This window comes from Cryptotermes secundus, unplaced genomic scaffold (genome assembly GCF_002891405.2).
Source record: "Cryptotermes secundus unplaced genomic scaffold, Csec_1.0 scaffold49, whole genome shotgun sequence".
Lineage (NCBI taxonomy): Eukaryota > Metazoa > Arthropoda > Insecta > Blattodea > Kalotermitidae > Cryptotermes > Cryptotermes secundus.
Genome location: NW_019744106.1, coordinates 2339081 through 2363439, shown reverse-complemented (window position 1 = coordinate 2363439; position 24359 = coordinate 2339081). Strand labels below are relative to the sequence as shown.

Sequence of the window (24359 nt, the reverse complement as noted above, 5' to 3'; positions counted from 1 at the left end):
CTGTTGTGTCACAAAGACCCCCTCAACTGAGCGTCACGTAGTCATATCGAGGTAAAGCGCCGTGCTCGTTGCTAAATCGATAAGCCTACGAATGGTCAGCTTAAAGCTCCAGCCACATTATCACTATAGGAAGATCACCTGATACCTATTCAGTTGGTGGAGAATGAGGAAGAAGAATACACTGGAAGAACTTTAGGAAATAAATTATGAGGACTTTGAGGCTAAACGAAAATTTACCAAAATTGTGTCCAATGTCGGACTTTGGTATTAGAAGCTTTGAACTTTCGGTTTCTGTTCTCAGGGTGTTATGTATACCTCACAAACACCACAGTGAATATTTTCTTAACTTCCTTACGTTTCCTCACATTTTAAGTGGGGGATTGCCAACATTTACCAGACAACATTCAGAATAACACAGAAAATAACAATACATAGGCGCAAGATACATAAAAAATTGAAAGAATTATAAGATGACCACAAGAACAAATTTACTAGAGAACAGATAAGGAACGTGATAGAGAGAATGGTGAATAGAATTATTATGTGGACAACAGAAGGAAGAAAGTATTAAGGAGATAAAAATGACGATTGAACAGTTATGTGGACACGCTGCATACAAGCTAACCGAGGTCCGCCTCCGATGGCAAGATTCTAGATGCTGCATATTTTGAAAACCTTTCCTGTTTTTGTATTCTCTTAAATATAAATTAATTCCCGGTGCTCCTTTGTTCATATCGTGAGCATTAATTGGCATTAAAATAAATGTGTTGTACGTGCAAAAATGTGAATGAAACTCAAGAATTACGTTACCGGTGACAATTTTCGTCAGAGTGTCTGAAAATTTGGAGAAATTATGACAAAGTTTTGATAAAGTTGAGGTGATGTCGCCGGCCTTGAGAACTACAACAGCATGAGAATGGGAATACGAAGGAAAATATGACGTGATAAAATGTTCTTTTTTATTGGCTTAGCATTCATCAACCACGAGTAAGAGGATTAAGTGACTAATTATATTCTCTAAAAACTACAACTATAGCAGTCTGATCTCGTCTTGTAAGGAACAGTACCCAGATTATTCCTGCTATTTACTGTCCCAAAGCGTGTTAACATCTCTCAATGATGCTATAACAGACGCGCAGAACAAACACCTCACAACCTAACTGTATAACATCTGTTCCAATACTATGCTTTATCTGTGACTGTGCATACCAATTGATCTCTTGCATTCAGGTTACATGACAAGAATTTTGTATTGACTTCTAATCTCCAGCCTGTGACCAAAAGACCTCACCCATCTCAATCTTCTTGATTCGTTAGTCCCAATAATATTTCAAGAGATCGAAATATTGTAACATGTATACACGTTGCTTGGCAATATCTAGATAAACACGTTCCCGCGAAGAAAAATTCTTGGCCAACAATAGGAAAAGGATTTCCACTGCTAGGCAACGAGCAGTAAACAAGTTTCGTCAAACAACAGAGGCTGTTTTCTATGTGGTCCCTGCCGAGCCTATATAAGAAGCAGTGAAGACTCTTCGAAAGATTTTTCGCCAGGAATACTTCGTGCAAGGCAGTTCAGTAGTTGATATGTTAACCTTGAGGGTGTTATAATTGTCTGTGTGTCACAGATACAGCAATCTTGAAAGAGTAATAACGCATTGTAGTTACGACGTGTGAAATTATCCAATAAATCGAATTATCAAATCCGGAACTTATTATTTACTATCGCGTACCAGGATACGTGTTACAATATGAAATTTCTTATTTCCCTTAAGCAGCTCCTCAACTATCCTCACAAGGCTGAGTGGACCCCGTTCCAGACCCACTACTTCTCAGAAAATCTGGTAGCGCCGGGAATCGAACCCGGGATCTCTGGATTTGTAGCCATGAACTGTGACCACTAGGCCACGGAGGCGGTCATACAGTGTTTGTACTCCTCACAAAATATTTTTGTGACGAACAAGTGACGGGTTGGGCATGAGGTGGATGAGATGTGTAGGGTGCAGGAGGGGTTAGACATAAAACCTGAATGAAAGAGACCATTTGAGAGTCATAGGAATAAATGTGATTCTTAAATATAATACTAATAATATTAGTAATTAATATTGTATAATACTAAAATACATTACAATGCGTTAGTGAGAGACCAAGTTTTGCAAATGCTGGATTTCAAGTTCTCATAGCGGTAACTGTGAAGCATACTGTCTTCTGGATTGTAATGCTATGTAGTTGGAATGCAGCCCGACGTTACGGAGTAACATATCGCTTCTATATTAAATTTCTAAAGGTAAGCCAAACAAGAAATCAGCAGAAGTGAACTAAAGTCGGAGGCTGTGTTTTCGTCTCAAACATCGGGTTCTCTCTTAACTACACGGCGTCACAGCCAACAATAAAAACAAATGTTGATACAATAGTGTCTACTCTTTTTTAAATACAGAATATTGTTATGTAGACTGCATAATTTTATATACATTTATATACCTTACTTATAACACACAACAGGATGCATACTACGTATTAAGGACCGTGTTCTCCAAGTTCGACATACACAACATGTGCAATTACAGTTTCACGTTCGTCAATTAACGACGCTGTCGGTATTGAGACTATACAGCGTCGATAATAAGATGATTGACGAGTATGGAACAATTGGTGTAATAAGAGTTGACAGAGGAAACGGTAGAAACTGGAAAGAAACCTGCCACAGAGCTACTTTTCAACCATAAAATCCACACGATCTGACATGGAATGGAATATGGGCTGTAGTGACGAGTAGTCGATGATTAAGAGCCTGAACTATGCAGAACCAGCAAAATTATAATTTTATACGTACGTGTTTTTGTAAACTGTTGTGTATATAACTCTGTGATTTTATGGGACAGAATAATATTGCAGAAATCACTCTTTAGCTGAAGTACTATCTCACAGAGTAGCTGTATTCGAGTCTCATATGTGTGACGTAAATTTAGAGAGATTATCGTTTACAGTCGCCGGGTGAATTAAACGGGATTTCAACCTAAAACCTTAGCAGTTAAGTTATTACAGGCCTACAGCGTGCATTCTGATGCTCTGTTTGCTGGGATATTTCGCAGAGGTTGCACTACTCTGGTTGGGACGTTGTGCGATTCTTGCATGGAAACTGTTCTCTGCTGCAAATTCAGGCAGTTGTATGATTGGTTCGCCTCAAGCCTCCAATATCACGCTACAACGCATACAAGTAATAGTTTTCGTGATAAAATTGTATTTTAAAATTTTATTGAAGCTACGAAACGACGACTGGTTCTATCTCAATACAAATTCACATCTTCTGCACCTACAAACTTTGCTTCCGGTTAAAATTCTTGTAGATAGCAAGAGGAAACATCGGAAGGCGCGCTGTGGTATTGAGACCGCAGTTTCCTTGCTATTTTACACTATTCACTGATCATAATGTTCAACTGATTGTAAATAGATACCTTCTGATTTCAGGACTCAGAGAAAATTAGGTCATAAATTCTTTTGTCAACAGAACTCATTAACACTGCATATATTCCATGCAAAATAGTCGTAAATTATTTTTCTCCGTTTACCTCGGAAAATACAAAGAACACAGAAAAATGAGATAAAAGTTAAATGCTTTAATGCAGAACAGTTATACTTTTTACGACTCTGAGCGACTTTCGAATATTAACATGTAAATGAGGCCAACAAATTTTTTCAGTTCATATAATAAATTTAAAGAAATGGTAAAGGTTAAAACTGTTCTGCGCTGAAGCAACAAACCATTAAGATGTGAGGAGGCGGTGTGAATACCTTCACTGTAGCTCTGCGAGTCGTAGAAGGCGGTGAAAATTGAAGTCTCGAATCTGAGACAGTAAAATATAGTCGCGAGTTCTACGCGACTCGGACCCGAGAATGACTGCACTGGCGAGGACCAGAGGGAATTGTAAATGACAGACCCGTCCTCTCGTCAGACAGAACGCCCCATATCAACAAATCCGCAACTGTATTACAGTAAGCACCAGATGAGTGCTTTATTCGAAGGTAGACTGGCCGACAGACCGTCGGTCGTAGTATAAGACTATACAGGATGAAGGCGAGCGGTTAGTTTCGCAGTCTGACAACTTAAACTACCGAACAACTGACTGGATTTATCTGGCTCAGGATAGGGACCAGTGGAATGCTCTTGTGAATACGATAATGAACATTCGGGTTCCAGAAAGTGTTTGACAATTTTTGAGTAGCTGCACAACTGGCGGCTTCTCATGAAGGGCTCAGCTCTATGGAGTTAGTTAGGTAGCTAGGATAAGGAACGAAGAATAGCATACCGAAATTGGGCGGAGAAACATTTTGGAAAACTTTGGCTTGGAAGTCCAAGAATGAGGTACAAATTCACATATGAGATTAAGGCTGGTATTAGGCAGATCGGCTATGACGACAGGAAATTAATTAATGAAATTAATGAACTACCTCAGGATGGTTTCCGTTGGCGAACTTGGGATATTAGGAATGGTGAAACTTTGAATTCTGCTATTAGTTAGCTGTTAAGTTAGTAATGAGATACGTACAATTATTGTAACCGATGAACCGGGAAAATGCGGGAAGAAGCTCCCTTGGCTTATGTCAATATACTTCTGCTGTAGGATGGAACAGATTCCTCGAAGAACCTCGGTCAATACAACCGTCCTCTTTCAGTATGTACTACAGCGCCACTCGAATACAAATATTAAAAGTCTAAATTCAACATTTTATTAACTTTTACAGTCGTACAGCATTTGCTGAAGATACCACTGTAAATGAATACGAATGAGTGAGATACAGTTTATCATGATGGCATATGCGTGTAGGAATAAAGAAAATCCTGTATGTTAATAACCGGCTTTCAGTCAGATAAAACAAGGACTTCAGAAATGCGGGCTAGATACTTTAGAGCTTTATAGCTACAGACAGAACTTAGGCAACCCCCTTAACGTCTGCCTGATTATACAGGAAAATATACAGAAATATTCATCTCTCTCTTTTATGAAATTTTGTTACATCCAAGTCCTAGTCAATTATATTCTAAGAAATATTTTGAAAGCCCTTTACATGAACCAGGTTATTCATATTAAAAATTAAATTATTCCTATATAGAATTCAAACAAAGAGAAGCATCAATCTCCCTGTAAGAAGACTGTATACAAATATTAATCTTCTTGTAGAGTTTCCACTTTCATGAGAAGACATTCTTATTCACGGGAGGGCGAAAGAAGAATACAGCCACAACGCTTTAGGTGTATCTTATTACTTCTAACTCAAGTTCCCTTTCCAATAATGAAGAAGAGCGTGGTACATCTCCCAATAGGAGAGTGATTTATTCTCTACGTAATGTAACTGACAGATTGCTGGAAAGAATCTTCTACCTAATCCCAAGATATACTATTGGTTCTAAAAACGTTGTTACCCAAGAACTCATTATGCAGTCCATAAAAATTTTTATTCACAAAAATGCCTATGACGTATACCGTCTGTTCAGTTCTTTGTTGTTTTATTGGGATTCTCAGAAAAAAAAAATTATTGCCTAACTGGCTGTCTGCCTAAGTAACAAACCCGAGCATAACCACTTCTCGATAGCCCTTATAAGCAAATACTTTAAAGGATAAGATGATGAATATGAACATGTAGGTTAATTTGCCCTGTCCTGAATTCGGCATCACACCATGGAGACGAATAGGACAGTGGAAGTACATTCCTACGTTTTTTAAACTTCGGTTTTATATGGAAGTGACAGGTTAGAGTCACACTCCGGCTGTTTTACTCCCGCGGACAAAGCTTCCGGTACACAATGCATACGAGGCAGAGTGGGGATGACGATGAATGACGTCTAAAACAAGAGGAAAGTGGAGGAACAGGAAAGTAAATAAAGAATACAAATGTATAATTTTCTTTTTCAATAAAATTTCGGTAATAAATACTCAGGTATTGTTGTGATATCTTGTTCACTGACCATGACAGAACATACGGTTTCCCGCAACAAAAATTCATTAGTAGAAATTATTCTGATCACGAGCGAGGCGCATCCAAGCGTATTCCATGCTGGTTTCTACTTCAGTGAAGCTTCTTCTGATAGCAGAGTCCTATATACGAGTATTGTCACGTGTTGGAGTGACTTGAGACGCGCGTATGGGTCGGTGAGTCGATTTGTTGGTTAGTCACCAGTCGGAACTACAATTAATTATAACACTTTCACTCTCACTGTAACTATAACACTTCGTAACTATGAGTATGTTAAAAATTTAAAGGTTACACTAACTACTTACTTACTTACTTACTTACTTATAGAGCTGAGCCCTTCTTGAGGAGAAGCCAAATCTGCAGCTACTCAAGAATTTCCCAGCATTTTATGGAACCCGAAGGCTAATTACAGTAATTCTGTATTTCAGCATCCTGTTGTTATTGTTTAACTTAAAGTCCATGTATTTATCGTCCGCCAATATTGCAACACGTGTTTATTCACTACTTAATTTTATTTTAACATTTTACACTTTGACATTACATGTTTCGCTCTTAAACGGCCATCTTCAGGTGTCTTGATATCTTAAAAATATTTTATTAAAGTATGTTAAAACTGCTACACTGTTTTAGTCCGTGTTAAAATCACACGCTGTAGTTCTCTTTTCAAGGTAAAACAAGATAAAATCCATTAAAATTTTCCATTTCACTTCACAAGGGGTGACGTCTATTGTTCATAAATATTGTGACGTGTCCCAGGTGTTTTGTTTCGGCAGCTTGCCCCTCAAGTTCGTAGCCTACTTTTCAGGTATGTCTGCAATATGCCCCTGGTTTGCGTGTTTCCTCCCAGCGTATGGTGTTGTCTTTACTATTTCACATAACTGTTCGAGATATAGAAGGTCAAATAATTTGCTACTGCCGAAATTACTCCTGTCTACGGTACAATTTAGGAAATGCCGCCATCTTCAGATAATGACATTTTATAGAAGACCAATTACTTTTATTTGCTGGGATAACAAGTGCACATGTACTAAATGTAATAGTAATGTGATAGAGGCTTGCATATTGCAATGCCTGCATATGTTTCCTATTCCTTAACACCCAGACGTCTCTTCAACCCTCTGCAACCAACGCAGCAATTTCAATATTTACTAGCGCCCACACTGAAATCGGCAATCCCTGGTCGGGGGAGGGGGACATAGCTGCAGTACTAACTATTGGGATCACTAACAGTCTGAGCATGAAGTTTTGGGACTATACGAGTAGATGAGGATTGGAAACAACAATCGACATATTTTAACCCGGAAACTAGATGATAATCAGCTAGGCGCTACAGCACACTTTACTGTCTGCACAAAGAAAACAAGAGGTCGTTTGAGTGTGAATCTTGACAGAAAATACACAAGGACATATATACATGGCATATTATTACTCAGAGTCCCTGCTGAGAAAATAATAGATTTCCATCACATTTAAATAAACTGGGCTCCTTTAGAAGATCGAAAAATAACTGTATCGGCGGGGGTTCGCCATCTGCCTTCATTCTAAATTCATTGAATCCAGTACACAGTCTCACACACCAAATTCATGAAGGATTCTTTCAATATTATTCTTCTGTCGACGTCGAGGTCCTCCAAGTAATATCGCCATTTCGGGCTTTGTAACTAAAATTTTATATTAATTTCTCAAGTTCACGTGAATGCAACATTTCTCTGTCATGATGTACTCTTTTATTCGATCACGCTAATAATGCACATATACAGTATACATATTTAGTGATGAGTAAAAGTTAATGGAGTTCCTTATTATCTTAACCCACTTCTTAATTTCCCGTCTCTTTCTTTTTTTCCTTGGCACTACAGCCCCAGTGGGCCTAGGCCTACCTCCATGAACTTCTCCGTTCACTTCGGTTTTTCTAGAGCTTACACATTCGGTAGGACTCCTTGGGCGGGTGATCAGCGCGTCGCAAGGCCTCTACCTGTACACAAACACAGAAAAATGCACACAAACATCCATGCCCTGAGTGGGATTCGAACCCACGATTCCGGCGAAGCGAGCGAAGACCGTACATGCCTTAGACCGCTCAGCTACCGTGACCGGCCTTTCCCTTCTTACGTCGTAATATATTTCTTATGATCCTGTTCTCAAACGCCATCAATCTCCTCAACTCAAAACTGTAGTCGTCAACGCAGAATGAGGCAGTCTGCAAGGAGCTTAAGAACAAAATTCTGAAGAAAATTTTTGGACCTCAGGGTTGTGGTTTCCAAGTTTCCAAGGTGTAGGAGGAGGAGGAGGAGGAGAAAGAAGAAATTGGACTGAACTGAAGCACAGTCTTTTGTAATAACGGAGTTGAACTTTCGACTCAGGTAACAGCAATTAATTTGATGATAAAAAATGGAATTAACATAACGGTATAGGGTATTTTTGTTGGGTGAAATACAAATGAATAAAAAAAAAATTAATGTTAGAGAGGGAACATGTTCCAGCACATCAAAGAAGTGTATATTTTTGTAAAAGATTATAATCATGTTCACAATCGTGAAATGAAATTTTGTAAAGCATATCTCACGCCTGTCAAGTTTTCATTTAATCTCCGTAACATCAAATATCTCTCATGGAGGTGAAGTATATGCATCTAACGAAGAAATTCTATGAACAAAAAATGCGGTTATATTTAAGAACCTGGCACAATGCATTAGATCCCTTCTCTTTTTTTCCACAGCCCCTGTTTCAAAATCCATTGACGTATGTGTTCTAATAAATCCTCGTGTACGAACGAAGAGCACTCTCTCCAAACACTCTTACTTCCTTGTGAGAGCAAAGTAATAATTTTGAAGCTCCTGGACATGAAGCCTCCGATATTTACGAAAACTTATAAAGAATATTCCATTTAATACAAAATTTGGGAACGATTAATCAAAAACTCGTCTTTCTGTCTTAAATAATTCGTTGAAGTCATATCACTAGCTGGTGCACTGTACTATTATATACCTCCAAATTTTATGAAAAATAAAAATAAATTAATAATTAGAAAAAGTTGAATGTCTTATCTTATCAGTTCTGTAGGAAATTGGTAAAAACACTCTGCTTTTCATTTAATGAACTTACTGTGGTTCAGTATTTTTATTCTCGTGATTAAGTTACTTTATGAAATGAACTGCATATGGAAATAATTTTTAATAATTTGATTTATCTCTATACATTAACTACTATTAACTGTTATTGATCGAAAAAACACTTCATGTATACGTACTGAGGAACTTTTAACTTCGACACAACATGGAAGTGATTTTTCATCTTCACGCAGGGGCCGTCTCACCCTCAAGGAAACAGCTTCCAATACTCGTTGGATATAAGACGAGTTGGGGTCCGATTGCAGTGTGGAAGTGGTGAGGGTAAAGACAGAAGGTACATATCCTTGTTCGGAATCGATTCTCTGCTCCCCATCTCGTATCTAGTTACGCCACTTTGCTGACTCAGGTATCCCGACCCACTGCGATTGCAGTTGTTTGCACTGAAAAGCACCCACTATTCAGTTTGCGTCACAAACCATACTGAACGCACTACACTATATTTCGACAATTGTGCCCATTTAGGGGTTTTCTACCATTTTCAACACTGTTCCGTAATTTGTTTTATTCTTCATTCCTCTTCTGAGCTGACATACATTGAATTTATTATTATTATTATTATTATTATTATTATTACAGAACAAGTTGGCAACTGAGTAAGTTATTTATATAAGAGACTACTAGAGTCTGATGATGATTAGGGTTGGATGATGATAATGATGATCATAACGAAAAGAAAGGTAGTGATTTCATTTAATAAGAATAGTATATTTTTAAATACTACCTTATTGTTTTAAGGGACCCGAGATAGCTCAGTCTATATAGCGAATGGCTAAGGGGTGGACGAACGAGAGGTTGGAGTTCGAGACACAGCAGGATCAAGAATTTTTTCTTCTCCATGTCGTCCAGACCGGCTCTGGGGTGCACCCAGCCTCCCATATAATGGATACTGGGGGCTCTTTCCCTAGGGGTAAAGCGGCCGGGGCGTGAAGCTGACCACTCACCTGAAACTAACGCCGAGGTCAAGAAAATGTGGATCTATACATCCACTCCCCAATAGGACTTCATGGCGTAGTGCTTAATTAGTTATGCACAGGGTCAAATTTACCTTACTTTAGTGACACATTTTTACCGTGTGTGGTCGCGTATGCATGAAATTTAAGTGCAGGACAGGAAAGAGGCTGCATGCGTTCGCAGAATGTTGCATGTATCCTCTAAGATGGTGGTGGTACCTGTGCCACAGTTATCGAACTGATGTTCTTTGAAATACTCACCGATGACAGTGATGAGGATCATGAGGCCAAGAATGAGTGACGTAACACCCATAAGGATGACGTCAGTGAGTGGTTCTTCTCCTCTTGCTCCTCCGACGGTGCTACCGTTTCCACTGGCATTGTTGAACAGTTCTCCAGCATATGAACCGTTGTAACAGTCGAGGAGCGATGTATACCCCGTTCCGTTAGCCGTATTGTTGCATGTAATACGACCCACGATAACATCATCAAAGTAAGATGGCAGGATTGTCGTTGGTGAATTGTTGGCGAGTACTGACGCAACAGTGAAAGGATCAACATAACTGTCCGAGATCGCATCCTCTGGCTGCACAAATACGTCATTGTCGCTGGGTCTCTCGGCAACAGACAGCTTTATGGACCCAGACAATGGCTTCACATGCAGAGGATCCTTCAGATCTTCCTGTTGCCGGCTTCGGTTCTGTACTGGCTGTATAACGCTCAGGAGATCCATGGCGGATGCATGTACATTATAGCGGATCTGGAAGCACAAAAATACAAAATATTTTAGTGTTCTGAAGGATTACACCAGCGATAACGACGACGCAAAACCATGATCACGGTATTAATTATTTTAGACGAGGCTTGGAAGTGGCTGATAACACACATTGGCCTTAAAATCAGTTAACCTAAAATATTACCTCGTAATAATGATAGTATTCAGGTAGATTTTAAAGGGTTCTGAAGATGGCGTATAACACACAGACCTACTATTTTTTTTATTTATCCATCGTCCCGTATTCTAGAAAATAGAAAACATGACGTTTCGGAAACGGGATCTATTTTTATCCTCAAGTCAGGTTAGCTCTTTCTAAGGGATCCCACTGAGTAGGTGTCTCAAACCCACTCACTTGAGGACGGAAAGAGATGCAGTTTCCGAAACGTCGTGTTTTCTATTTTCTAGAATAATTTTCTGCAATATCGGACGATGGAAAAGTATAAATCCAGTAACTCTGAAAGTGTTCAGATTTAAATATTTTGCAGAACGGTATCATAGCTTCGTGAGTTGTGCACTTAATATGGACAATTTCATTTCAAACAATTTTTGTAAATTCAGTAAGCAATAGAGGGATATATAACTTATTTTAGTGTACATCTTACTAACCACTTAACTGAATTTGGCTCAGCCTGTACATATACATACGCATAATCCCTCACTCATCATGCTGCAAGGGCACGTTTCTTTACTCGATCCTGGGTGTTCAGAAGAAGCAAGTCCAGACAGGTCAATTTAAATAAAATTCAATTTAAACATATACATTGTATAAATCTGGCTACTTCTATATGATTTGGGGCATTCACGTTCCTAAAGAATCACACTGTAGTGCAACACACTACATATTACACACTCCTAGGTTGATACCAATGTTACGGGTTAACATACAGACGCCATCTTGAGGAGCAAGTCCTCTTTTAAACAGAGGTTTAAGTAGGGTCACTAAAGAATTAAGTTTTTTTTTCACTGTTAGGTCAGACGTACTTATATGGCCTTACTGAGAAACACTGTTGTACTTCGCAATATCTGGTTATTTGACGGAAAGCAGAGCCACAGTGTCAGAAACCGATACAGAATCATGGCTGTTGAAGCACAAAGCCCATACCCGTAGGTCCGTGTTCCGCAAGCCACATCGCATGGTTACAGCTTGCAACGAGTGGCCGGAAGAGGGAACCTGTGTACTGGAAAGAAATATAGCACAAACGTGTCTCCCTATCAAACACGACTCTTTAATTAGCTCGGGATATGACGCAAATCCATGGCTAACCCTCCTCGCCAGTCATGCATGTACAGAGGTCAACAACGAAAATTGTTTGCACCTTTTCATTGTATTGATTTGCTGAAAACACAATTTCCTTTATCTTATGTTGCCAGTGATGATTTCGTTCCTGGGAGATAGGTCCGATGACATAACCCTCCTTCGTGTCTGTCACTTTGAAGTGACGAACTCCTGATACATAAGGTCCTCTGTCGGGCTGAATTCAAACAGCAACCACGAATAAAGATCGAAAGAAAACGAAGACAGAAAAAAGGGGGGGGACCTTAATGGTTCATATTGAGATACTGGATAACAAAGAATGTACTACAAATTATTAATTTAAAAATTATCACAAATCGTACTCAGTTCCAGCAATAAAAGACGTTGATACGTGACGGTATAAACATTTTAATATCCAACGCACAGGTTAATGTTTCGAAATTAAAAACAAATTTGACCTTCTGAAAAAAAAATATATAACATAGATCGTTATCAGAAAATAAACGAAGACCAGTACCATAAGTAGTTCTGCTAGAAACTAATGACGCCTATTTTAGTTTTGTTTCAAACCGCAAACTAGAGGAAACCATGACTGAATTATTATGTGATACTGTGACCCTAATTTATGCTTTGCTTCCTCTAGTATGCATCTGCTTGCAAAAAGCAGCCGAAATTTTAAAAGTTAACTGTTCAAAAATTAAAAAATACCCGCCTTCATTACCTAGAAAAATATAGGAAAGATAGCTATATAACAAGGTGTACCACGCAGTGCTGCCATCTAGATACGACGTCATAGAGGAGTATGTTTTGACGAATAGGGATTCAGACTCAAGCATAACTCGGTTTGATGTCATCTTCTGCTTCAGTGTATAACTAACTCCTAACTACATAGCGACAAAAGAATAAATTTTAACCCCTTATATATAAGTATATTATCTAAATACTGCACAACGTAAACCCGAATATCCGCTAAGAATAATTATCAAGATAAATAATGTCAGAAATTCTGTTATAATCTCCATGACAACGCAGTGTTTATTAGTTTGCATTTTGTAAAATGACTATGACGGAAGCTGCATATACAGTGTGTCACAAGAAACATATGTAGAATACAGGAAGTTTATTAATTTATCTACTTTGAGGGAGAAATATCATACAAGCATGAATACGATTCTTAAGCTGGTATGGAGCTACTGATGAAAACTGAGCTAACATAAAATCTCTAATTTTGTACAACAATTTTGTTTCTCTGACCACCTACGTAGTAATTTAGTGTATTAATTATGTACCCAACAGTTTGTTATTGAGAATCGTTAGCAGCTAATTTTACCTTAATTTTCTTAAGAAAGCGGCACTAGTCATTTTGGAACAAGTACATTTCCAGACCAGACTAAATGGCTCGCTACATCACAGCGGCACTCTATCCCATTTCGTTGTACATGGAACAAAATACTTGAATTCCTGCTATGGATGTCTCTGGCTTTGGCTCGGGGGATTGTGAGGCTGATCTCTGCACATTCCACTTGCATTTTCTTATGAGAATGCGCAAAGAAGTTGCCTTATCAAAAGGAATCACAGAAAAGAGAAGAATTCCCTGCGGCTACTCGGAGATTGTTCTGCTTCAATAAGGAACATTTCTAGAGGCATAAGAAAGGCAACAATACATGTTGTAAGGCGAACAACACTGCGCATTAACTATGCAAGAGGTCCTTTCGAACAAAAAACTGAGTAAGCAAACAATAGTATAAAATTAAAGAGGTTTCTTGATTATGGCTTCGTTGACTTACTCTTCTACCCTGAAGGTGGAGGTGGTATGTTCTACAAAACCTATACCAGACAACATGGCGTTACATCCCCGAAGAAAAAATACTCTCCATGGATTTAATTTATTAGTTGCAAAATTATGTTTTATGTTTACCCTTTCCTACTTTCTTGGAAGCTAGCAATATTTTCAGACTCTAAAATATGAATATTTAATAGCATGGAGGAAGTAACAACCTGAAGATGACTCATTTGAGGTCGAAACATGTAGCACGTGCTATATAAATAAATAATAAATTATTGTTGCATTGAAGGTAAAAATTATATATATATATATTTAAAATATTTTTTTATTGCTAGTGGGGTGGGACTAAGTCCCTTTTACTGCGGCCACTTCTGGCCTATTGTACCAGCCCCAGATGATAAGTGAGGGTGATTGTGGAGCAGTTGGTGGAATGAAGATTGGCAGGGGAAACCGAAGTACTCGGAGAAAACCTGCCCCAGCGCCACTTTGTCCACCACAATTCCCACTTGACGAGACCCGAGATCCAACCCAGGCCGCCGCGGTGGGAAGTCAGGGACTAACCGCTTGAGCTATGGCGCAGCCCATGTTCAAAGTAACGACTATATTAAACTTATATATCAAACGATTTGCAAACCTGCTTTCAGCTTACTGAGAACTGGAGCACAGATTACCTTTTTTGAAAGTTACTGACACGACACATCCATTTTTAAATTCCCTTTCATCAGTAAATCTCGCGAACTCTTTCAATGTATAGAGTACTGAAAGCCCTCTTCGTGCTTTACATTGAACTAACAGTTTTACAACCTTCGAAGGTAGAGCGTTACGGAGACTAGGTATAAGCAAACTGACAGATAAAACTGAACAGGTATGGTATGGACTGAATTAAAACTGAACGGTGTATTTTTATGAAAATTACTCCCTTAATGAACGGGCGTTTCTTCACTAAATGAACTATAATCTACAGGAATTGTTATACAAGAACAATATTAAAGTGGATTTCGGAGTATCTTTGTAAGATTAAGAGGTCTCGACACAAGTAGCTGCAATGGTGGGCTTGTGAAAACGGCGTCATTGTAAGTAGTGAAATTCTTGACTAGCTGCGAAACTTCTAGCTTTTGAAGAAAGACTACATTTTAGTTGTATGCTCAAGATGGGACGCGAAAGAAATAAGATCCACCGGGTTTCTGTGTTTCTGTAAGGCTAAAACCACGAACACAACAAAGTTCTCTTTATAGATTGTGCGTTTTATAAGGAAACACGTGATGCAGAGTTGTCTGGACAGTGTTCTATGGCGCACATGTTCTTAAGACGTGTGCTGCTCCAGATTTAGTGTCAGCTTAAAGGACACTAGCCACCTTACACACGTGCGAAATTGCTTTCTATAGCAGCAAGAGGACCTTCCTTATACTACTCACACACAAGCTGCTGGATCTGCTGGGCAGTTCCCCTCCCCTTACGTCTTCTCTAGCAACCTCCAGCCCCCATGAAGTCGGTTTAGTAGAAAAGTGGATTGAAAAATATGTGAGCATTCTGCAGCAAAAAAATGGCGCATCCTCTATGTCGCCAGGTGTCTCCAGCTCTGTGAGTGTCATTCTTATCGGAACTAGGAGAAATTTTACCGAATATAACTTAACTAATGCTAAATTTTTCTAGAAGTCTTTGGTAAAAAGTACGCTACTGACTACAGTTTGGAATAACTGATATGCTTCTTGTTTCTGCAGCAGAATTCATTCATCCATTCATTTCATCAATGGCTCTACAGCCCTTTTGTTGGGCCATGGCCTCCTCTTCAGTTTCGTAATCTATTTACACACTCAGCAGGGCTCCTTGGATGAGTGATCAGCCCGTCGCAAGGCCGCTACCTACACACAGGACAACACAACACAGAAAAAAAAAACACACACAGACATCCATGTCTTGAGTGGGATTCGCACTCACGGTCCCAAAGTTAGAGCGAGTGAAGACAGTTCCTGCCATAGGTAGACCGCACACCAGCATGCATTAAGACATGTAACAGTCAAGACATGATGTCTGCGACATGACGCAAAGGAAGGAACAAAGTTGAAACGAATGAGATTATGAAAACCGCCGCACACCGGTCTGAGTCACGATGCTGAAGTCAGCTTCATGCTGACGAATCACGAATGAAGTAAGACTGCGTCTTTTGTCTCATGGCTTGATACTTGTCTTGACGCAGTTCGCGAGCGGCCGCCCTTAGACCGCTCGGCCACTGTGGTCGGCTCTGCAGCAGCATACACTAACACAAACGTCGTTGCCTTCAAGTGCAGTTATGTTAGAAATGTTATTATATACAAGCAGAGGTACAGGCCGTATTCCTGGTCTCTGTGTTGCGCGTAAGAAGAAACTAGAGACATGGAAGAAGTACGGTGTAGCAGGGCAGTTGTTCTAGGAGGGCGACGCATTTAACCAATTCGCTGGTATAACCCATACGCGCTCCATAGTCCTTGTGGTCCTTGTCTTAGTGGACTCGACTAACTCCATTGCGCATTCTGTTTGAAACCGGAAGTCTGAAAGCACGAACAGAACAATTTCGTCGCCTTGCGTGCGGTTGTTTTCTTGTCGTTTCACAATATACTTTGAGAGCTTAAAGGAAAAGGGAGACCAATATTCCTATTTGGAAATTAAATTACATTATGATAATTAAAGAGGAATTCCGAGAAAACATAAAGCGTACAATGCATATTGCATATATTTCTAGCGTTAACATATCTATTATTATTATTATTGTTATTCTTTCTTTTTTCATAACTTGTGACTTAAGTACAAATTCTATCTAAATTAATCTTGCAAAACAAAATCTCGTCGCTTGAGATGGCTTTCGTATTTGTAACCGTTAAATTAACAATATATATTTGACACGTATTATAAATGATTTACATCTGTACCAAATTTCATATGTCTGGCCAGTGATCCAGTTGTTACCACAGAAAAACCAGAACTCAAAAATAACTGTAGAAAGAACAAATAAATAAACAAAGAGACAAAAAGACAACTAGCACACACGCACGGTAGCAGCCATATTTTAATTTAATATTTTACAAAGTACTAATCTTTAAATCGTTTTATAATGTAAAAGTAAAACTTTCCCTGTGTTTAATTAATCAAATACAAGGCCCCAGGCCATGAAGACGTATGTGGGAGTGGAATATAGTTCCATCATTCTAGACCTTGACTCCAAAGGAGGTGAATGGTCACCTTTACGCCCTGGTAGGTTTATCACCCGGGAAAGAGCCCGCTACCCATTAGATAGGAGACTGGTTGGACGCCAAAGCATGTCTGGAAGCTCCGGAGAAGATATAAATATTGCTTCTGCCGGGAATGGAAATCCGGCAGTCAATCCTACAGCCCGTAGCTATACCGACTGAGCTATCAGTTCAATTCGATTCGAGTTTTATTATTTATATACCGAGTCAACAGCAATTGGCCACTTACAGAAATAGCAGTGTAGATGCTGATAGTCATAGTAAGGACACACACAACATAAAGACAAGAGACAAATTTAGAGGCAAGCGCTGGAGAAAGAATACGCATTAATATAGAAACGTGAACAAACAAAATCAAAGATGAAATGTACAAAGAACGCAATGACTAATAACTACATAATGCAAGGGCATTAGGATTATGAACAAATATTATTATTATTAATTTTACGTTGATGAGTATAAATGTGGCTGAGAGAAATGGCCCCGACTGCAAACATATCATGATCTTGACGATCTTGACCCTCCGCGTTGGCAGCACAGGCGCACCGAGCAGAAGGGCAGTGTTTATTAGAGGAACAAACACCAAACAGTGAGAAGTCCCTAGGATTGCTGGGAGGAACACGAAGGCTGACATTTTCCAAAAGGGAAGTGCTGGATTGAAGACCATGATATACATGAACAAAAACAGAACATGCTTCCTTTTATGTAAAGAAAACAGATTTAATTTCTCTAAGGCAAAATTATAGCTATAACCCCCGTGTGGAGGCGGGGTAGAATACCTCCACCGTGACCTTGCGAGTCGGAGGAGGTGACGAAAAGGGAAGTCTCAAAACTGAGACAGTAAAATATGGTCACGGGTCCCAAGGAACTCAGAACCGAGAGAGACTGCACTGGCAAGGACCAGCAGCATATACAATAGGCAGACTCGTCCTCTCGTCAGAGAGACCCCATTAAAACAAGACCGTAAATGCCAAACAGTAATAAATATCTTGTCATGGGCCCCAGATAGGGTTCGACACCTAGACTTAGTGGCTGGTTGACCGTCAGTCGCAATGTGAATTGGACTTGGACAACGGCTATTAGGAACATGAAGGAAGAAACGACAGAAACAAATAGACGCAAACTTCTGCTGGATGCACTCAAGCTTCTTGGCAGAGACATACGTGGGAGAATTCCGAACTACTGACTAACGTCAAGTATTGCGCCGCGCCATAGCTCAAGCGGTTAGTCGCTGGCTTCCCACCGCGGCGGCCCGGGTTCGATCCCGGGTCTGGTCAAGTGTGATTTGTGGTGGACAAAGTGGCGCTGGGGCAGGTTTTCTCCGAGTACTTCGGTTTCCCTCGCCAATCTTCATTACACCTATTGNTATTTAATCAAGAATTAAATAGTATAGATTTTCTGAGGAAAATTACGTAATTCATTTTGCTTTATATAATAATATATAATATAAATACTATATAAATACTAACAGTTACTATACTAATAATATACTAATAATATAAATACTAACAGTTATACTGTATTTAAAATATGTTTGGGTAGAACATTCCTGGCTCCGAATACGTCAACCTCCCTGCAGACAACATTAGCAGCTGCTGCGCATCTAGCAGAGGGACAATTCTTAAATGAAGGGCAAATATTGAACAATTTTAATATTAATAATAATGTTCTCATGGTTACTGGGTGCCCTTTACCCGGGAAAACGGCCAGAGCATGAAGGCGAACACTGACCTCAAACTAATGCCGAAATCAAGAATATATGGATCTATACATCCACTACCCCCATACGTCTTCATGGCATAGTGCTTAATGAGTTAAGCACAGGTACTTCACCTTTTTAGACAGTCTAATTTCATCGGTAAATGAACGAAAAATATCAGTGTTTTCAGTAGTCAAATAGGCTGCGATAGCAGGATTTGTATTCATTAGCGAACAAGGTATCTCGAATTGTACGTATCTGACATGAAGAGTTGGATGGTAGTGGTAAAACTGTTTCCATAACGCATCGCGTTTTGCAATTATAATATTCTGGAATGCAATTCCTTCTAAATTTCACTGCTGAATCTTAATAAAAGAGCTTTTATAAATTCAAGGAACGGTGAAGTTTCAAGATGAAGCAGAGAGAGTTGCGCTATTCCCTCGGTGGGGAAGGGGGAGGGTGAGAGGGTTGGAGATTTCAGGATTTTCAGATTCAGTTGGCTGTGAAAACCTTACTTATGTAAATGCCGCTTTTTGAAAGGTTGTTCTGACCTGAGAACAGATTGAAGGACTGTTCGAAACTTACTTCCCCTTCAGTCCCTAAATCTTGTACGTCTTCGGTTCATGTCTGGAGCGCAGGAAGCAATCTGTTTAGATAGCCACAGTCTGGCAGTCGTAAAGTGACTGACGTCTGGGTTCAAAGTTCGATAAAGTGGTTTGAGTTCCCCTTTTAACCAATGTGATCAGACCGCCCCTAATTCTTATTCGCACTACTCAATGAGTACAAAGGGCTTTTTCCTCAATATAAAAACGTCCGAAGCGACAAGCTGACCACTCGCTTTCATTCAGTGCTTAGTTCAGCAATACTGAAGCAATAATCTTGTGTTTCCTATACCCATTCATGGCGGACAGCTTAGTCACTATGGCGACTTTATTTACACCAATCCAGTAGCATGTAGACCCGTTGTAGGTTAAGGACTGATTGTTAAGCAACAGCTCCGCAAATAAGAATGTTTCCATGGCAACAAGAGGACACAACAATAATAGAAAGGATGTTTTCTATGCGGTCCGTGCCAAGATGTTGTAAGCATGCCCAGTTAACTGGTGCACCACCACCATTGGGTACGTGGTAGCGTGGTGATTAAGGTACTATGCTACAAGCCGGAAGGTCGCGGGTTCAAGTCCCGATGAGGTCGTTGGAGTTTTTGCCAGTGAGGAGGCGGGGTCGAATACCTCCACCGTGACCCTGCGAGTCGTAAGAAGCGATGAAAAGGGAAGTCTCAATTCTGAGACAGTAAAATATGGTCACAAGTCTCAAGGGACTCGGACCCAAGAAAGACTGTGCTGGCAAGGGCCAGCAGCATATACAAAAGACAGACCCGTCCTCTCGTCAGAGAGGGCGCCCAACAAAAACAAGACCGTAACTGTCAAAGAATAATAGATATCTGGTCATGAGCCCCAGATAGGGCTTGACACCAAGACTTACTGGCTGACTGACCGTCAGTCGCAATATGACTTGGACTTGGTGCAGCTAGAATGTAAATCAGGCATGATCTGTTCTGTAAAGCCTGTACTGAGAGAGGACTTGTGTATAGTGCAAAAGGAAGAATTTTCAATAACATGTTTATGTGCGAAATATACACTTGACGAAAGGCCGACTGTATTCATGAGAGATAAACCCATCTCCTCGTCAGAGAAGATGTTACATAAGGACTATTACCACAAGAGTTCAGTTGGAAGAAAAAATCTCTGGTCGCGGGCCTCAAGGGGCTGACGCCAAGACGAACTGACTGGTGGTAAACCGCCAGTCGTAAAGTAACTTTGACTTTGACTTTGACTTTGAGTTGCAGTTAGAAAACTGTAGGGGTTCAGTTGTTGTGAACTGTTGCTGTTAGAAGTTGGTAGCTGAGGCCGGAGACAGTTCGGGAACCCAGAGGAAGGGGAACGTCCGCTGTTGGAAGCTGCTACCAAACAACGGTAGTGAAGACGTGACTGTAGGTAGTAGTGTGTGTGTAATAGTGAAATGTAAAATGCAGTCACCCGCTGTATCAAAGTGTTCATAGTCACTCCATATATGTAACAATACATTTAGGCAGAGAACTTCAAGACACCCTTAGCTCCTCATAATGCATGACATATCTTGCTGTATTGGCTGAATTTAATTTGTAATTTATGCATAAAATTGGACCAGTGACAAAAGGAGTACTCTTTAGCATAATATTAATTGTCCATATAACTTACCTATTTAATTACCTAATTCAGTGATACAAGTTATTTAATAAACAGTTAACAGTCATTAATACAAGCGAGAATTAATTGTCCATATAACTTACCTATTTAATTACCTAATTCAGTGATACAAGTTATTTAATAAACAGTTAACAGTCATTAATACAAGCGAGAAATTCGTGACAATTGCTGAAGCCAAAATTCCTAAAGTCATGGAAGGTGCTAGACACTAGACATAATTCTTCAATATTATCGCGGTTATGAATTAAAAGTCAACGGTGATTTATATACAGGAACACTTTATGAGTACTTGTGAACGACTTCATCTGCACCACGTTTATGCCTTCACTTTATAAATTCACACAACGAAATTTGAAATTATAAATTTTTTGAACAGGCATCGCTACAAGGAAAACAACGTGGTTATGAAATGGCGCGAGGTAGTTTATTATATTAATATAATGCATTTGTAATGCAAGAAGTGACACAGAAATCACGAGAACACTATTTATGAATACATATTCTTCTTACTGTATCAAAACATTTGATAAGAGTACTTAGGGATACGGTATGGATTACTATAAAAATATCCTATATGTTATTCTGAATATTTAATTTCAGTAGTACAAAACATACACCAGAGAAGGATCATTATCACTGACAAACGTCTAATTATAAGCCTGAGAACACAAACACAGAATAAACACAAAGAGACCTCAATGTCTTGGGTGATATTCGAAACCACGATTCCTGTGTTAGAGGGGGCTAAGATATTTCATGCCTTAGACCGCGTGGCCACTGTTACTGGCAGTGATAGAAATTGCAGAGATACAAATCAGGAAGCATCTAAATTACAGAATATATGTTATCAGGTAAGGAGGACGCTAGGGAACAAAGTAAGGAAAGATAGAGTTCTTGAATTCTATAAGAACGCGGCAATACGTGTATTCAAGCACGTATCGGAGAATTAAGCCATGAGTAGAAATGGCAGAAATGACAGTTTCAACATAAGCTTCTAGACGTAAACTAAATGACCAACTGAGCAGAAAGAATATCATATATTCTTCAGATACTGTAGTTTTACTTTAAAACGAAAGAATTCATGAAAAAGTTAACTGGCTTGAACATAAGGAAGGGGGAAGCAGTGAGCAACTTTCCGTGGATCATAAACCGAATGAACACAAGGACATAGGAAGGACAAGAAGACGTTGGGAAGATATTCTCTGGGACAGAGCGCGCCAGATGATGATGCTTTGCATAGTAATATATATCCCCGGACATTTTGTTTGTAGCTCGAAGCTGTGTAGTGTCTGTAGGCGCACACACACACACACACACACAAACATACTGTACAAATCCCATAATGCCTTTAGATACGAAAGAAAGACAAAACTGCTTTTTGCTCTCCTGCGTATTGAATTTATATCTTCTGTAATTTTTTGTTGTATGAAAAACATCAAAAACCATTTCCGTCGAAGCCATCATCATCCATTACAATGCTTGTCCGCTTCCATGTCTACTTGTGGAAACAGATGGCCAAGTTCCATCTTCATTCGTCATCCCAACGAGACTTTTTATAACGCAAACTTCGGTTGTGGGATAAGAACCCATTCTAACTCGGAAGTCTCAATAACTTTCATTTCAACACAGCTTTCTACTTATGTTCCACAAGCTGATTTAAGTCATCACTTATACGACTCATTTGCTACAAACCACCACAAAAGCTATGTAAGTTTTGAGGTTCTCACGGCGATGGCTATGAAGAAAGTCGTCTTCTGGGTTTAGGCGTCGTGTATTCTTCGTTTTGGCCGACGTTTCGGAGGAACGTATCGCCTCCATCTTCAGAGCAGGTGAATGGCTTGGAATGCAGAGAGCAGTAGCTGTAGCTACAGCTACTACTCTCTGCATTCGAAGCCATTCACCTGCTCTGAAGATGGAGGCGATACGTTCCTCCGAAACGTCGGCCAAAACGAAGAATACACGACGCCTAAACCCAGAAGACGACTTTCTTCACCACAAAAGCTGTTCATAAACAAGTTAGGAAACATACGCACTGCATAAGAATTCTGACACTTTTTCTCGCATTTAATTGATTACTTCGAAGAAAACGTGAGGTTTTCAGAAGTAACGTACTGAGCATAAAATGTGCAGTTTATTCTTCTCTGCAGCTCCTCTTACTAATTTTTTCATTCCGATAGGAATTTAGCAAGTTGCTCTGGAGATGGGGTCAGAAACACGCGTAGGCATCTTCATGGAAAATGTTCGTTGTATTTTCCCGATGTTAAAACTGAAAAATTTTAACATAATTCATCAAAACTCCCCAATATCAATCTTCATGAAAACCTGTACAGTGATTCTTTGGTTGTTACTTGCAGAGGGGTATATAGCTATGGATATGCTAATGGCGCAATTTTTCAAAATTTCAGGGGGGAAAATATTTCTTAAGGTGGTATAAACGTGTCTTGATAAAATACTCCAGGAGATTATTTCTCGAATAAAATCATACTGTAACGTGAATGAGTGATTCTAGACGGGGTTTGGTTTGGTAATTGGATTTATTGAGCTCTTACAGAACGTAACTACAGCGCTATCGCTAATTCACACACTCTACAATTCATTACAACACGTACTAAGTCTTCTCAGTCTACTTGTCTTCACCAGTCGTTGCCTGGCAACTGCTTCCAATGCCGTAGTTTTCTCAGCGTCGTCCACGTCCTTACTGGCCGGCGACTGTATCAGAACTAACTTCTACTCTTCTAACTTCTGTCTCAAAATTCTCTCTTAACCGCAGGTATTCCTCGTTATATATTCTCGGAACGGACCGCATAGAAAACACCTCTCCCAACAGTTTTTCTATTGTCGCGTCACATAGCTATCGTACGGAACGCGTAGAGAACATCGCTTTCCAGTTACTCCATTGCTGCATGTTACGAATCTGTTGCTAGCAACGGGCGTGTTTGCAGAGCTGTTACTTAGCAACGGCTGTCTCTGGTAGCTTCACAGTCTACCTCGAGCAAATATGCTACAATATTTTCTTACACACAAAAAAAATATCGAAATTTTGGAGACATCAGTGTTAGATATGAAAATAATATTAAAGCGGAATTTAAGAAGTAGAATTTGAGGTGTGAACTATATCGATCTGACTCAGGATAGGGTCCAGTGTCAGTTAATTAACTCCCAGATGCCATAAAATGTAGGAAATGTCTTGACCACCTGAGTAAATATCACCTTCACAAGGATGACTCTGTTCTGTGAAATTCTGTGTTTTTAAAATTCGAGGGAGAAGGAAAGATAATTTGAATTTATTTGAAGCACAAACACAATTCTTCTCA

At 39.5% G+C, this 24359-nt stretch overlaps 1 protein-coding gene across 6 annotated transcripts in view; it reads right to left on the bottom strand.

The window, feature by feature from the left end:
- LOC111874353 (5-hydroxytryptamine receptor) overlaps positions 1-24359 on the bottom strand; it is a 644097-nt gene that overhangs the window by 135384 nt on the left and 484354 nt on the right. For all 6 annotated transcript variants that reach the window (XM_033755419.1, XM_023869793.2, XM_033755421.1 and 3 more), the window contains one exon: positions 10316-10814. In XM_033755419.1, the coding sequence (XP_033611310.1) occupies positions 10316-10787 (472 nt within the window). In that variant the 5' untranslated portion in view covers positions 10788-10814. The remainder of the gene's footprint in view (positions 1-10315; positions 10815-24359) is intronic.